We start from the raw sequence: 15433 nt of genomic DNA on the forward strand, positions 1-15433 counted from the left end.
ATAGCAACACAGACTCTTGTGTCGTAAAAGGGTGAGTGAACCGCCTCATTGTTATTTATTGCATTTGTCTCTAATAATACATTAATTAGCCGTTTTACGGACACAGCGAGTGCAATAACATAGGCCGCGACAGCCATGCCAATGTGAGTAATATACAAGAGGTGTGGCACGTCGCTGGGGCGTTGTTTCTTGGTGCAGTGACATTGTTGGTGTGAAAAATATTTTGCCTATCTCGACGCAACATGACCGAGTACAAATTGGTGGTGGTAGGTGCTGGAGGCGTCGGTAAATCCGCATTGACTATACAACTTATACAAAATCATTTTGTGGACGAGTATGATCCTACTATTGAGGATTCGTATAGGAAACAAGTGGTGATTGATGGTGAAACGTGCTTACTGGATATTCTCGATACGGCTGGTCAAGAGGAGTATTCCGCAATGAGGGATCAATACATGCGGACGGGGGAAGGGTTCCTGCTGGTGTTTGCGGTGAACAGTGCTAAAAGTTTCGAGGACATTGGCTCGTATCGAGAGCAAATCAAACGCGTCAAGGACGCGGAAGAAGTGCCCATGGTGCTGGTGGGTAACAAGTGTGACCTACAGGCGTGGGCTGTCGACATGACACAAGCACGAGAAGTAAGTATTTCACACACAGTTTAATAGTATTACAATAAGTGACACATTGTTTATGTATTTGATTTACAAACTGAAGGTCAGTTGGATACAAAGACCCATAATATATTAGTAATATTGGTCAGTGGGGCGGAAGTATGTCCTTTTACATAAGTTATTTTTGCATCTAAAGAATTAATATCTAAATAAAAAAAAAAACTAAATAATAAATATAATTGTTTGTAAATACTAAGAAAGATAATAAAATATAAATGATGAATAGGATCTCTGGAATTCGAACAATGTAAATATTGTAATCTGAAATAAAATGTGTAAACAAGGCATATTCAACAATAAGTTAAACTATTAAATTTATTTTAAATGTTCTTATATTTTTTATAAAACAAATGCCCTACATACAGACATGTCTGGTTTTGATTACCATTTTATTATATCTGTTTAGATATGTAATAAAATTTGAAATTTATATTGAATATCAGGAATATCATCAGGTTGACTAATTATTTATAAAATATGAAAGCTATTATTATTCTTTTATTTAATTGTATATCTATATTAAACCCAAATATCTCATTGTCTGATTGCTAATGGTATTTACTATCATATCTTGGAGAGTAAATATGTCCACTATATGTAATGACTATCCTATAATGTAGAACAGCTATTTTGAACTTTTTTCAACATTACTGTAAAAATACAAAACTCTATCAAATGTGATGATATATTATATGCTCTTAAAATTTAAATTTCATAGACCCCAGACGAGGAAAGTATAATAATGACAATAGTCTATTTCAATAGAACTTAACGAAAATGTGAACAAAAAAATTAATTGACTCAAGATATATTAACATAAGATAATTTGCCATTGTCCAATAGTATTTCAAATAAAAAAAAAAAAACAATATTAGATGCATAGATAGGTAAACACTTTATTTGATTAATCTATGACATAAATTCTCAACTAAATTAATACAATCAAATAATTACATAATTATAAAAAGAAAACACTATAAAATATGTTTTTGCTATGTGTGTCACACACAAATAGACCACAACTCAATAATAGTATTAATTGATTGAATCTTCCAATTTGCTACTAATTTCATATTGAAAGTGTTTCTGTGATAATTTCAACAATACAAACCATAGAGTATAATATGTTTGAACAGTATCATGGAATTGAACCACTTGTTGGTGATTTAAGAATATTGTTTACACAACAGTTGTAGTTGTGTATCTAACTTTTGTTTGTATACATTATTTGTATACCTAGACAATTGAAATGTGATCACTTACAATTTGTTCTTTATATATTGATAACTGGGCATTATTTACTAAATAATTGATATTGAACAAATAATAACAGAAAAGGTTTTGTATTTATTGATTATATACTAGTATAATGATCTTTTTTTTTTTTTTAATGAATGAAATAAAACATCAGCAATAAAGAAGCAGGTATTTACCTGCAAAAAATTTTTCATTACATTAAGTGCCAATAGTGCATTTAAATATAATTAAAACAACTTCAATAAAGACTAACTGAGATTGTTTAATACAATTGAATATGTCAAGTGTAAAAAAGTATCATACTAATAAATGATCATCAAATTTTCTTAACCATTTTAATAATTTAATTATGGAACATATCTAAATTTCATAATATTTTTTTTAATAACTTTTAGGCTTTTGTCTGCCTCTTTTTTCTTTTATAATATATATAGCATATATATGCATAGCTTACCTGAATAATGATATCATTTCCGGCCTCTTATTAGTTTTTTTTTTTTTTTTTTTTTAACTTCTATTTTAATGAAGTCAAGTTTTAATTTTTATATAACTTTACATAGATAAAAAAAATACTACTAGCAGTATAGTAGTAATATATTTTTTTATTCAACTTAGAATAGCAAACAAGCTGACAGCTCACCTGATGGAAAGTGGTAACCGTCGCCTATAGACATGAGCCTATAACTGAGGTTTACTAGTGACAGTGAGTAGTTTTTCATATTAGGTGTACAGGTTTTCATTGATACTAGGGTATGTAGCAGTAGTCAGTAGGCATGAGCAAATTTGGTATCATTCCAAAATCTATCATCTTTTGGACATTGATAGCTAAAAAAGGTAATCACCCATTTCAATATCTCATCATATCATCCCAGTTGGATATCTATATTCATTTCTATGGGGTCCTTCATTTTGATTTTATATATTGTTTAAGTGAATTTACTGGGTACAGAGAAATAACACCTGAGTCCTAAGAAATGACAACGCATGGGGGACCCCCCATGGTGATCATCATGGGTGAAACAGTATATTTTGTTATGTCCATGGTACTGCTCATGTCTATAGGCAATGGTTACCACTTTCCATCAGGTAGGCTGTCAACTTGTTTGCCATTCTAAGTTGTATAAAAAAAAGTAATATTAATACAATTATTCTCATTTATAACAATGATAAAGATGTTTTATAACTTCCACAAGGTAACACTTTAACAGTGATTCCTGCTCTAAACTTTAGGCTTGTATCACTGTAATCTTATTAAATACAAAACAAATAATTACAGATGGACAGATACATTAAAAAGTAATAAAATAGTCAAATAGTCTTCTATTATTACCAACAATTATAATCATATTAAATGATCAAGTCATTGAATCATTGTTGCTGTATACTCTGCATGGAGTATAATTTACAATGTAATAAAGTAGTTACAATTTTATTTCAACAAATAACAATGTTTGTTCATAATGATTATAGTAAAATTCCTTTATTTGATTTAGATTTATGAGTAAATAAAACATTAGGGGAATTCCCATAAAATTTATATAACTTTGTCATGTCTGTATTCTTAAACCTTACTAATATTATGAATATTAAAATGAATATGAGTATGTTTGATTGTTTGTTACCTTAACAGCTTAACCAATCACTGATATTTGGTGTATACATACTATATGGGATGGAGATAGATACAGGCTTCTTTTTATCCCAGTTAGTAAACATATCCTGGTGACGCAAACAAAGTCGCAGGTAAAAGCTAATATATATGTTACAGTCAAAACTCTTAACCAGTCAAAAGTACTATTGACTAGCGAAATCAGTCAAAAGTACTTTTGACTGAACAGGTTAGTCAAAAGTGGTTTTCACTGAAAGTTATTGGTTATTAGTACTTTTAACTGCAAATTTGCGGTTAGGTTAGGTGCTTTTAACTGTTATTTTAGTATTATTGACTAAAGCATGCGGTCAAAAGTATTCAAATATATATATAAGAACCCTATGTTACAATATTTGTTCACATTAATCAACGAAACTGCTCAACCAAATTTAATAAAATTTTGTAATTGTAAATGTGATACATACAGTAGTTTTTATCCCGATTAGAAAACTGGACGCAGTAGGTGGCGGTAGGGAGCAAAACAATGTTAACCGAGTCAGCTAGTTTGTATATATAAAAGAGATTTTGTAAACGACAACGTTGGCCAGAGAGATAGTGCATAATATGAAGTGACTGCAAATAAAGATGATAGAGTGCCCTATCTCCTCAACCAAAAACTTCGAATGGTCACAAAGAAACTTACCGCTGTTTTGTTTTCTCAGGAACATCATAAATGTGTATATTGTTACATTATACTTTAGAACAACGGCTGACAGTGAAGCGTTAATGGTCACTTGATTGGACTCCGAGAAGCGATCTAATAATTTGCTTAAAGATGCCTCGTTTAAAAGTGAAACACGTGTCACAAAACATGCGTGGACGAAATGACAGTCTGAGATTAAAGGCTAATATAGAAGGTTGTAGATCTTCTGATATCAATAATGGTGATCAATCTTCGAGTGTTGGCGGTCACATACATACTAATGGTAGCGGAATTAAACAAAATAATTCTATTCGAATAACCAGTGATATTGTTTACAACAAGATAACACTTATTTTAGTAAAATAGTGAAGTATTTATTCAATTCACACACTTCACTTGTGTGTCACATACAATATTGCACACTACACTATACCAGCTAGTGTTCTAATTTTATTGTTATTCTACAAAAAAATTGGCGTTCTTTACAAAAAGCGTTTTTGACCTTTTCAATTTTCTAAGTACAGAACCTTTACAACGAACGAAAGTAGTAATAGTTTCTTGCTGCTGTGAAAAAAGAACACCCGAAGCACTATCAAAATAAATTACGCGTGCAAGAATTAGAATAGGTATTAGAGATTTATTCTGTATCAAATCGCAGCTTAAGTCAACTAAGACGTTTCAGCTAAATACTCATCTCCCAATCGCGAACCAAATAATTTTGGAAAAAAAAAAAAAGTAGTAATAGTTCAAAATAATACTTTCCAGGTGGCGCGGAGTTACGACGTACCCTTTGTGGAGACATCGGCCAAGACGCGGATGGGAGTCGACGACGCCTTCTACACCCTAGTCCGCGAAATCCGCAAGGACAAAGAGAGCCGCGGCAAAAAATATAGGAGAGGAAACAAAAGGGGCACCCGGGCCCCGTTCAAGTGCATACTACTGTAAAATATATAATTAATGTAACAACTGATATTTATGGATATCATCTATTAGAGTCCATTGAACTTCGTTTAGTACTCCACTCGTGAACCATATCCTAGCGCTGGAAATATTGCTTAACGGTAAGCTTGTATTCATATATTATTAAAAGTACATGTTATTGTGAATATGCAATAGTTCATTGTTGAAATAATATCTCGTTTAAGGAGAAGTAAAAAATTGTGCGGCGCGTGTTGCGAAGCTTTGTGTAGATTACGACATAGGGCTGTCAAATGCTCAGAACCTGCCGAGGTTTTCCATAAGTAAGAGTGTATGAGGCTCTTCAGAAAGAGCGTATTTAGGTTTCTTTAGGGTTGGCAATGCGCACTTGACGTCCCTGTTGTTGCATACGTCTGTAGACTACGGGCTGAATGCTCATTTGCCACCTTTGTGGTATAAAAAAAAGCGTTTATCAATATAAACATAATCGTCTACACATACCATCAATTTATATAATTTTCTCCTCGCACTACACGCCTCACTATGATTCATAAACGAGACCAAAAAGATAGGCTATATAGGCCACTTTCATTCTTGTCATGGAATCAATTCCCCATTAATTCTGAGAGCCCAAAATCTTTCATTGTCATATGGAAAAAAAATGTGGCATAAATGTCTGGTTGACTAATTTAATCATATTATTATGTGTACAATATATGTCTGTCATGGTCAGCAGTAAGTTATACAAAGAAAAATCAGGAAATACTACTTGGTCAACATCAGTCAAACACAGTTTTGACTTAAATATAGCTTCCTTGTATTATTTACTTTTGACTTTACCAATTCTTTATTTATTTTATTTAATTCTCTATTGTACACACCAGTTATAAGAATATGACAGGGATAATCAGATGTACAAAGGCGAGCATAACTCAAATAGAGTTTTCTTCCTTTATATATTATATTATAAATTAAATTTCACTACGTTATTAATAGTCTCTTCTCATAAAAACGTCTATGGAAATAGATAAGAACAAATTTTATTTTCCAGTATCTAAGCTACCGGAAGCCCACAAAACCAGTTCAATTAATTAAGCTAGGTGTATCTAAGAAATTGAGGTGTAAATCTCTGAATATTGATATATGAAAACTAATACGATGAATATCCGTAAACATTAGTTACCAGCATACAATGCATATTTTTATGTCTAGCAGCCAATCGTTTGGCTTGGCAACAAGTACATTTTGATAGAAAGAGTCTCGTTCAATTGACGGGATGGTTCGGGCTTAAAAGTGAACTTGGAGATTGAGTTGTATGATATGAGACTAGATACATTAATTTGCATTAAATATAAAATATCGTACGGCCGTTAAAAGTACTGTACTTTTGAGTATAGCAGAAACGCCGTATCATAAATACGATGTACTAATTGAATTCACGTAATAAGATTCGTGTCGCTTGGCAGTCAGTGTACTTTTACATATAAAATATATTGACGAGAATGGCGTGTATATATATATGTATGTTAAATTTTGACATATTACCTTGAAAATGTGAAAACTCAATCTCTGCCTCTATCGCCAACCTCTCAAGGTGCTATTAAGGGTCATAGTACACTTGTGGCGAGTCTGATTTGCCATAACACTATATTAAAATAACAATCAACATTCTGAGATGGGAATATTTTACACGTCAATAGTGATAAGCTTGCAACACACAAGGCTATCTATATATAAATATGGATAGGTAGAATAGAGAGACAAGTGTTTATTCTAATGGAAAAAGTTTGTGTTTATTTTTCATTTTACGATTTGTTGCAATCGACATTCGATATGTTTGAGAATAGACCATTCTATAATTCGTGATTGCGCATGATTCGATTGATTAGAAATGGCTAATTTAATAATATAACATTAACAAAACTGACATTACTCATCTAATTAATAAGTTGGTCGTAAACGCTGAATGCCTGCGTCTTCGTAGAGTCCGATTCAATGTGCTGGATACCAAAATCGCTCGCTACTATTTTATTATTAAAAACATTTGTTATACAACAAGATACAGAGCATGTCAGTGATTACTATTATATAAATGCCATAATCGGGATAAGATTATCGCTAGTGATAAAATATTTATTTATAAAAATACAATTTGTATTTTATATTCGAATCGAGATTTTAATAGTTTATTTTTAACACAATTCTCTATGGTCGTTACATGAATTGACATGAATTAATTCAATAAAATAATAAAAGTGATGTTTTACAAATTTCCTGCAGATTAGATATATAAAACCAAGAACTCTAATGACTTTTTCCCTGTACTGTTTGCCCTCTAAAGATCATAGCATGAATATATAGAGAGATAGGTAACCCGGCAGCTATATGCATAAAATGCGATCTGAAATCACTTTTTCTTAGTCAAAAACGCCATACCTTACTAGAATTGGAGTCGTCTAATTTCCATATTTATTAATAACCTAAAAGGAAAATTATAAATCTTATGAACAAGATGTTTCATAATACTTTACAATTCTAGGTATTTATATGACAAATAGCTTGAATACAATATTAATAGAATGAGCGCATTTAACAAAATGAATCATTCTCATAGTTTTATCTGCCAACTAACAATGTACCTACTTTACTATTTTCATACATATGTTTAGTTAAATAAATATTATTACCAATGCAAAAGTTACAGGTGATTTTTAATAATCAACAATTACAATCTATCTATTAATCATTTAATTTTTAATTATAATTTATATAGAAATAAAGTAACCTAAAATTGGTATCAAATCAAAATTACAAATTTTAGAAATTTGAAAGTGAATGACTTTTTGTAACATTTTTAATGCTTTGACCACATATTTAATATCTAATGTGTATTGTTGATCTAATATCATAATGATCTAATGTAAATACAAAACTATTAAACTTACATAAAGGACCCTTTAAACGATCAATGTCGAATTTTTTTTTTATGAATTGGATTTAATTAAAGTTTAACGAAATAGTTAAAATGTGTTTTTTTAATACAATTTCATTTGTAATATACAAGTTATTCTCTATAAAACTAATATTTCAATTTGATACTACGCCACAATATTATTTTAAAGACAAAGTAAGAACTGAATAACAGAATTGAGTCAAATATACTTTTTTAAGTTGATTGTCGATGGATAATCCATTCTTGGCATTTAAACTGTACTTATTATTTTTTTTTTCTTTTTAGAGATTGGTTAAAGCATCGACCCCCATTAACTGGTTAATGCAAAATAATAATGAAAATGTGTCGATTTCTAACAAATAAACGATAAAAATATGAGCATGCTTTTGCTGCTTCTTCTGCTTATATGCGTCATAGTGAAAATCTTTATTTCTGTTTATTTATAATCAGATAAATGTACAAAAACGTTCAATGAACTTAATTTATACCCAATAATATTATACAGAATTGATAATTCTCATACGCAATTAACAACTTACTATATTATATTGTATAAGTTAAGAATAATATTCAACTTATGTTATTTTATACATAAATGTAACTATAAATTTGTTTAGCTCAATAATAATTGATATACTTGTAGGCTACAGAGAAAATTGTTCAACCATAATGCAGATCTATTACGCACACACAGTCTAATCGAGTTACACTTAATCAAGCTCTCTTGCCCGGAATCGCAGTGTCACCGCGCTTCTGTCATATTTGGTGGTTTTACCGACTGCTCAAAAATGGAGGGTAATGTTTTTCACGTTGAATATAGCGGCCATAGTTCGTTAATTTTAGAGTAATATTTTACTATAATTTAACAATCGGGTTTTTTTAATGTAATAACTACCGGTTTAACTTACGTGTAATTAGATCGAGAAAGACCGACTAGTTGCACGATCAATTCGAGACCCTTAATCACGAGCGGCTATGACGCGAGCGCGAGCCTGCTTATGAAACTTTAAACAATAAAATCGAGGTTTTTGTAAATGTCACGTTTGTCTAATTTTTGTCATTTTACATAAGAGAATGACCTTCCCCTTGACATGTTCCCTAAGTCCTATAACATCAGATTCTTCAAACGAATTATAAAAAAAGCACTTAGTAAGCCGGCATAGTGCGGCCAACCTTTGAGAGTAGAACATTCATTTTTTGATTGACCGCATTCATGTTGTCTCTGTGATCGCTCAGGATGGTGTAGTCACATGTCGTACTATTATGGGGAAAGTCTTCAAAATACAGTCAATAAATACGTACATAATGTATTAAACTTCAAATCATCTATCTATATAATAAATCATCGTGTTTGTAGTCCCCAGTCATAAGCTACTTACGATTGTAACAGTAGATGACGCTCTGTAACATAATGGATGCAGACATGCAAAAAGAAAATGTGAACATTTCTAAATTTTGACATTTATTTGTCATTTTCCAGACATTTGTTGTCTGGTTTCTCATAATTACAATATAAATTTGGAATGTTGTATATAAAATAAGTGTAAAATACAACAAAATGATAAAAAAATAACCACCAAATACAGAAAATTACTACGTTGCGATTATTCTCAGAATAGGCTTCTTAGTGGATGAAATAATGAAAGTATGCGTGACATGAATCACGCGCAAAGTTCTGCGTACACTGCACATGTGGCGATGGCTTTTCGTTGTGTTCGATATAGAAAGGTTATAGCGTAATATAAGGGTCATTGTTGAATGTTTTCTACTGTAGCTAATTTTACTTGTAGTCAAAATATGCTCGAACTCAATTATAAGCGGAATCGTTTTGTAAATCAAAATAATAGGCAACTAATTTTCGAATAGTAATATATAGAAAAAAAAATATGACCATTAAAATGATGCCGGACATCTGAAAACTGACTGGTTTTCCTACTTGACATTTTTAAATAGTCTTTATATATCTTTTTATCGAAATAATAAACGCATAAAATAGACAAACCACAGAAAAAGCACATTTAAATTAAAAAAAAAAAACCCCTATTGTTTATGTTTATAAATTCTCATATATACGCGCAAAAAATTTATCGATATATTGGTGATACATTACGAATAAGATGTTATGTCCTACGCGTTATTCGCAATTAATTGTACCTCTTTTAAAAATGTGTAAAAAAATGGACAGTCAATATGAATAAAATTGAAAAAAAAAAATTAAAAATGGTAACATGTATAATTTTTGAAACTATCATCAGAACCATGTGAATAAAACACTGGTACATTACTACACAAACGTAATAAAAAAGTATTTTTGTAACAATTATAAGTAGCCTTTGTTTAATTACAATGTAATATTGTAATATTCTGTATCTTTGTACACATAAAAATTTGTTCGCGCCTCTAGGTTAATAAATATATATATTTTTAATCTTACAGGAATTAAAAATGGTGCGGTTTTCTCTATTGCCAATAAATTTTGTTATAGTCGTCAAATAATCAGATTTAAACTCGCAGATTTGCCGCCAAATTACCACATCGAAAAAAGATTTTGAGTTGTTTTATCTTCATGGCGTTTTTCGTACATAAAATGCTCTATAACCTATCTATCGTCATATAATTTCGACCACAAAAAATAATTTAATGAATGAATTCATTCATTGAATCAGTAATTTGGCAGAGAATCAACCAGTTTGGTAATAAAAGAAAAATATTCCCACTTAAAAATACTAACAATGAGTTATCTATTGGTATCTCTATTTACATAATTACTAGAACAAAAAAAAATAAAGTTGTAAAGAGATACTGATAGATATTTAAATTGATCAGAAATTTATTTTGTAGTAAGTATCCGTTTTACACCATATTATGAATGTTCTTTGTCTTAGTATAATGTACATAATATAGATAGTTTCCTTTCCAACAAATAAACAGTTCGCGACAAATAACTCGAACATAAAGCTTGCGCAAGTAGTTGAACGCTTTTATACGTATAATTGATACTATGATAGCAGGCACGTGGTATTAGTAAAGTGTTCAAGTTATTTGCCGGTATTTAAACACATGTATGCTAAGTAAATTGTTTATAAGTTATTACATAAGTATGAAACAGGAATTAGAGTGCAGTACCTATAAAATACGATCATAATCATTGTGTGACCTAATTCTTTTATTTCCTAGGCCCAGCGCTCACCAATTGATTGATACATTGTTATAATAAAGTATAGCCTTTTATTAATTGAAAAAATTCTAAAATTTTGTCACTGTGTGTTTAAAATGTAGATAGAACACGGCCATACTTTGGTGACTAGAGCTTATTGCACATCGTGTTGGTTAGCGCTGGCCCTTGTTCTTACTATAAATACAATACAATGAACTAACCGAAACGAATTTTAATTACGCAACAAATAAACATGGGTTTTAATTGACAGTTTGCTATAGGATTTAAGTTATTTTATATAATTAACTAAGTAGTACGATATAAATAATACCTAATTTGCTTTTTATAGATTACGTAATCGAATGATGTCGAATGCTGCCATAAAAAATGAGGTACCTATCCAAAATTTTTAATTGCCATAATAATATTTTTGTCTGCCTTCAACTTTTTAAACAATCAAATGTTTAAAGCTTTGCTCCATAATGTATATGGTAACGGAGATGACGTCATATTAAGCATTTTAATCGACGAATATTTTGAAATATTGTAATAAATCAACTTTGATGCTAGTGCACAATTTTGTTGGAAATAGTAGATATTTTACAATTACTTCTGTAACAGTATAGCACAAGAATGTGTGCTAATTGAACTAAATAAAATTGACAAGCCAACTTTGCTTTTTTTATTTATAATCTCACTTCAAAATACCTACAATAATATAGCTAAGTACTTATACTTAATAGCTTCATCATATCATCCATTAAATGTCCACTGCTAAACATAAGACCCCAGTAAGAAGGGGCTTTGCCAGTAGTTGCCAAGCTTAGCAAGCGGGTTTTGCAATCGCAGTTAGGCTTTTGATAATGTGAACATTACTTCAACTTATCACAACAATGAAAAGCCTTAATCTGTTATATAATTATTATTTATATATTTTTTAATTTAGTATAGACTATGTATGATTATTTATATATGTATTGTATTTGATTTATGTGTGTATATTTTTTGTAAGTTTGTATGTTTATTTATCATAAATTGTTATCTCTTAAAATATTTATTTAATTTACTATTTTTTTTTTAATCTGTTCACCGCCATTTTCTCTCTCTCTGTTTGACGTGGTGGTTGACTGGTAGAGAATGCCATCAGGCATTAAGTCCGCCCTGTAGACATTTTTCAATGTGTGCAAAAATATAAATAAATAAATGTTTTAAGAGGGACGCTGCTGCCTGTCCCCCGACCATTAAGTTCCTTTAGTCGCATCTTACGACACCTACGGAAAAGAAAGGAGATTGCCTATTCTATTCCGAAACCACAGGCCTTCATACCTTAGTTAATTCTTGTTCACATCAGATGCCCAGATCATTAAGATTGTGTGCATATGACTGTTAAAAAAAATACCAAAAATATTCCTACGTCTAAGTCCTTAAATATCGTCACGAAAGACATGCCTAATAAAGTATGATTTGTATAAAGTGTTATTTAGGCATTATTTGTAAAGAATAAGTGGAATCCAATACGTCCAATACGTTACAGTACGTACCTATCTTTGGTAACGGTCATGACGTGAATGCTATATGACGTGACGTTAAATGTCTCACGAAAGTACTCTGTGATCTCACGTCAGTTCGTAGGTAGTCGACGTATATTTTTTATCTAAAAATCTCTTAAATTTACAAAACATAATGCAATTTTTTTAAAAACCCCAAATAAAAACAAAACTAATACAATGGAAGCTAAAGATGTATGTGTAGAAATAGAAAACGATGCATTTTACAGCAAATTTCTGGAAGACAATGTGAAAACTTTAATAAGCGAAAATCTTACTGTCACCGATCAAGTGAATAAACTGGCATTAGGAATCGAGAAACTAGGAAAAAGCTTAGAAAAACAGGTCTTAGCGAAACACAATGATTTGTTAACTCAGGCAAGTCATATTTCCGATTTAGAAACTACCTTAGAATCCGTACAATCACAAGTCCAAAGCTTATTACGAGGTGCTCAAAAATTAAAAGACCGTGTTGTCACCCCTTATCAGGTGCTCGAGAATCAGACTTTAATGTTAGAAAGAGTACAAACCACGTGCAATTTACTGAGACACACATCCAAAATCATCATGCTGTGGAATAAGTTGATAAGCGTAAAAGAAAACCCAGCAAAAGAGGCAATCATACTTTTCGAACTTAACGAGCTAATAAATGATTATAATTTCGAAGGCATCGTATTACTTGACGAAATTTTAAAGGAAGTAGATCATAAAAGAAAGGCCTTATTGAGCAATGCAACTGCATCACTACAGGCTAGCTTGCTTAATGGTGATAAAACTAAGTTACTGCAATGTTTCAAAGTATTTCATAATTTGCAATGTACTGAAGAGCAGATCCGCAACACTGTTGAAAACATATTAAATGACTTAAAGAAAGAAATTGGCAATGCCTTACAAGTAAAAATGGAGGGATCACATTTTGAATTAAAAAAATCAGGTTCAGCTAAGACAACACCAGGGAAAGCCAATATGATGAGTTCATTAGATTTCAAAATAATACTTTGGGACAATATTGAGAAACTGTTCAAAGAAGAGATTTGTAACTCTTGTTCAAAGGTGATCATGTTGCAGAATGTAATAAATGAACTTCATGCTATTGGCAATTTCAGAAACATAGCTAAAAATTTTTGGTCTAACCTCTCACAAATATTCAGCACAGAATTAGAGAAGAGTCCATTGGCAGTCAACCAATCTATTGAGATTGATTACCCAAAATTACTGAAATGCTTCAATGATTTACATTCTAGACTAAAATGCAAAGATTTAGAAATGAACCGTTCATGTCTTTCCAAGTGGGAGAATTCCTTCCTTTCCAAATCACTTGGTAAACTTCTAGAGCCAGTTAGAAGCATGTGGCATTTAAACCAAGTACCCACTATGGATCAAATAGATAATGCTATAAGAGTTATAACTGAAGCACTAAGTATATCTCTTGGTGATAAACAACTGAGCATAAGCTTGGCTAATAGTGTTGCAAAGTCTATAAAGCAGATGAATATGGAGGCAGAACAAAGACTGTCAATGGATAGTGATGTCGCCCAAATTATAGAATCACCGACAAGCTCCCAGCAAAAGAATGCAGAGCTCTGCAATGCAATGTACTACTTTTCGTCACTCATTAAAAGAGTTCTGATAAATATGAATGCAATGTTGCCTCCTGAAAGTATTCAAATTGTACAAAACAGTTTGAAAGATATATCCAGTTTACCTGTCCTTCAGTTATATGCTGAATCAATTAAAAACTCACTTTATATCATCCTTATGACAATGCATGATGAACCTGATTTAACTAGAGCCGATGATCCAACTGGGAGATCTTTGTCTTGCTCTCCATACATGAAGGAACTTCAACAATTTGTCTCACGATGCAAAGATATATACTTGTCCATGTTCCGTGAGAAGTCTGCTCTTACAGAGTGTTGTAATAATATTGCTGTGGTCTGCATTGAGAGGTTCATACAACATGTGTGCAATGTTAGGCCCCTGAGCAAGTTTGGTAGAGTGAAACTACAAATGGACTGCAAACATTTGGAGACAGCTTTGTCTCCTTTAGTAAGTGACTTCACTGAATTAGCAGATTACTACAGGCAGTTGAAAGCATTGTATTTAATATTGGAGAAGTCACCTCAAGACATTGCTAAGAGTCAATCTGAGGGTGCATGCTTACCATATTCTCTAGTTATGATGTATTTGTTCTCGCATGCTGGGCCCCAGTTGATGGCGCCACATACATGTGCTGGATGGAACATACAGAAATTAATGCAGTGGCTGGAGACCCACAAGAATGAAAGGGAGAGGATAGAATTTGTTGCTGGCGCTTTACAAAGATACCAAAACCATGTGAGAGATAATCAGATCACAACTTATGATGAAGTTTACCCAGTATTATTGCAGCTGCTTGAAGATGGTAGAAAGACGTTAAAGAAATAAATTTAAAATATATAAGTAATTAATTGTTATTAATATAATTTATATAAATAAAACAAATATTAGTAAAAAATAACACTATATTTAAAATAAACATTTTTACAATTACAATTTTATTTTCCTTATTTTTATTATATATCAGTGATGCTTCCTCTTGCTTCCATATTTAACGGAAAAACTTTATTCTATACTATGCCAGGTTTCTTCCGCAATTC

The 15433-nt window shown here is 31.3% G+C and overlaps 2 protein-coding genes across 2 annotated transcripts; both read left to right on the top strand.

The window, feature by feature from the left end:
- On the top strand, positions 1–11918 carry LOC113510731 (GTPase HRas). Its single transcript, XM_026894244.3, has 2 exons — positions 1–638; positions 4985–11918. The coding sequence occupies exons 1-2, from the start codon at positions 243–245 to the stop codon at positions 5162–5164; spliced, it is 576 nt and encodes a 191-aa protein (XP_026750045.1). The 5' UTR covers positions 1–242; the 3' UTR covers positions 5165–11918.
- Positions 11919–12838: 920 nt separating this feature from the next.
- LOC113510637 (conserved oligomeric Golgi complex subunit 5) lies at positions 12839–15329 on the top strand. The gene has a single exon (XM_026894105.3). The coding sequence runs from the start codon at positions 12975–12977 to the stop codon at positions 15219–15221; it is 2247 nt and encodes a 748-aa protein (XP_026749906.2). The 5' UTR covers positions 12839–12974; the 3' UTR covers positions 15222–15329.
- The last annotated feature ends 104 nt before the right edge of the window (positions 15330–15433 follow it).

Source organism: Galleria mellonella, unplaced genomic scaffold (assembly GCF_026898425.1).
Source record: "Galleria mellonella isolate WM207_F2 unplaced genomic scaffold, CSIRO_AGI_GalMel_v1 utg905, whole genome shotgun sequence".
Lineage (NCBI taxonomy): Eukaryota > Metazoa > Arthropoda > Insecta > Lepidoptera > Pyralidae > Galleria > Galleria mellonella.

What these genes read in the sequence shown, in the direction of transcription:
- LOC113510731 (XM_026894244.3), top strand. Translation starts at nt 243, where the DNA reads ATGACCGAGTACAAATTGGTGGTGGTAGGTGCTGGAGGCGTCGGTAAA. An exon ending in ACATGACACAAGCACGAGAA is followed by an intron (nt 639 to 4,984) that starts GTAAGTATTTCA and finishes AATACTTTCCAG; the next exon opens with GTGGCGCGGAGTTACGACGT.
- LOC113510637 (XM_026894105.3), top strand. Translation starts at nt 12,975, where the DNA reads ATGGAAGCTAAAGATGTATGTGTAGAAATAGAAAACGATGCATTTTAC.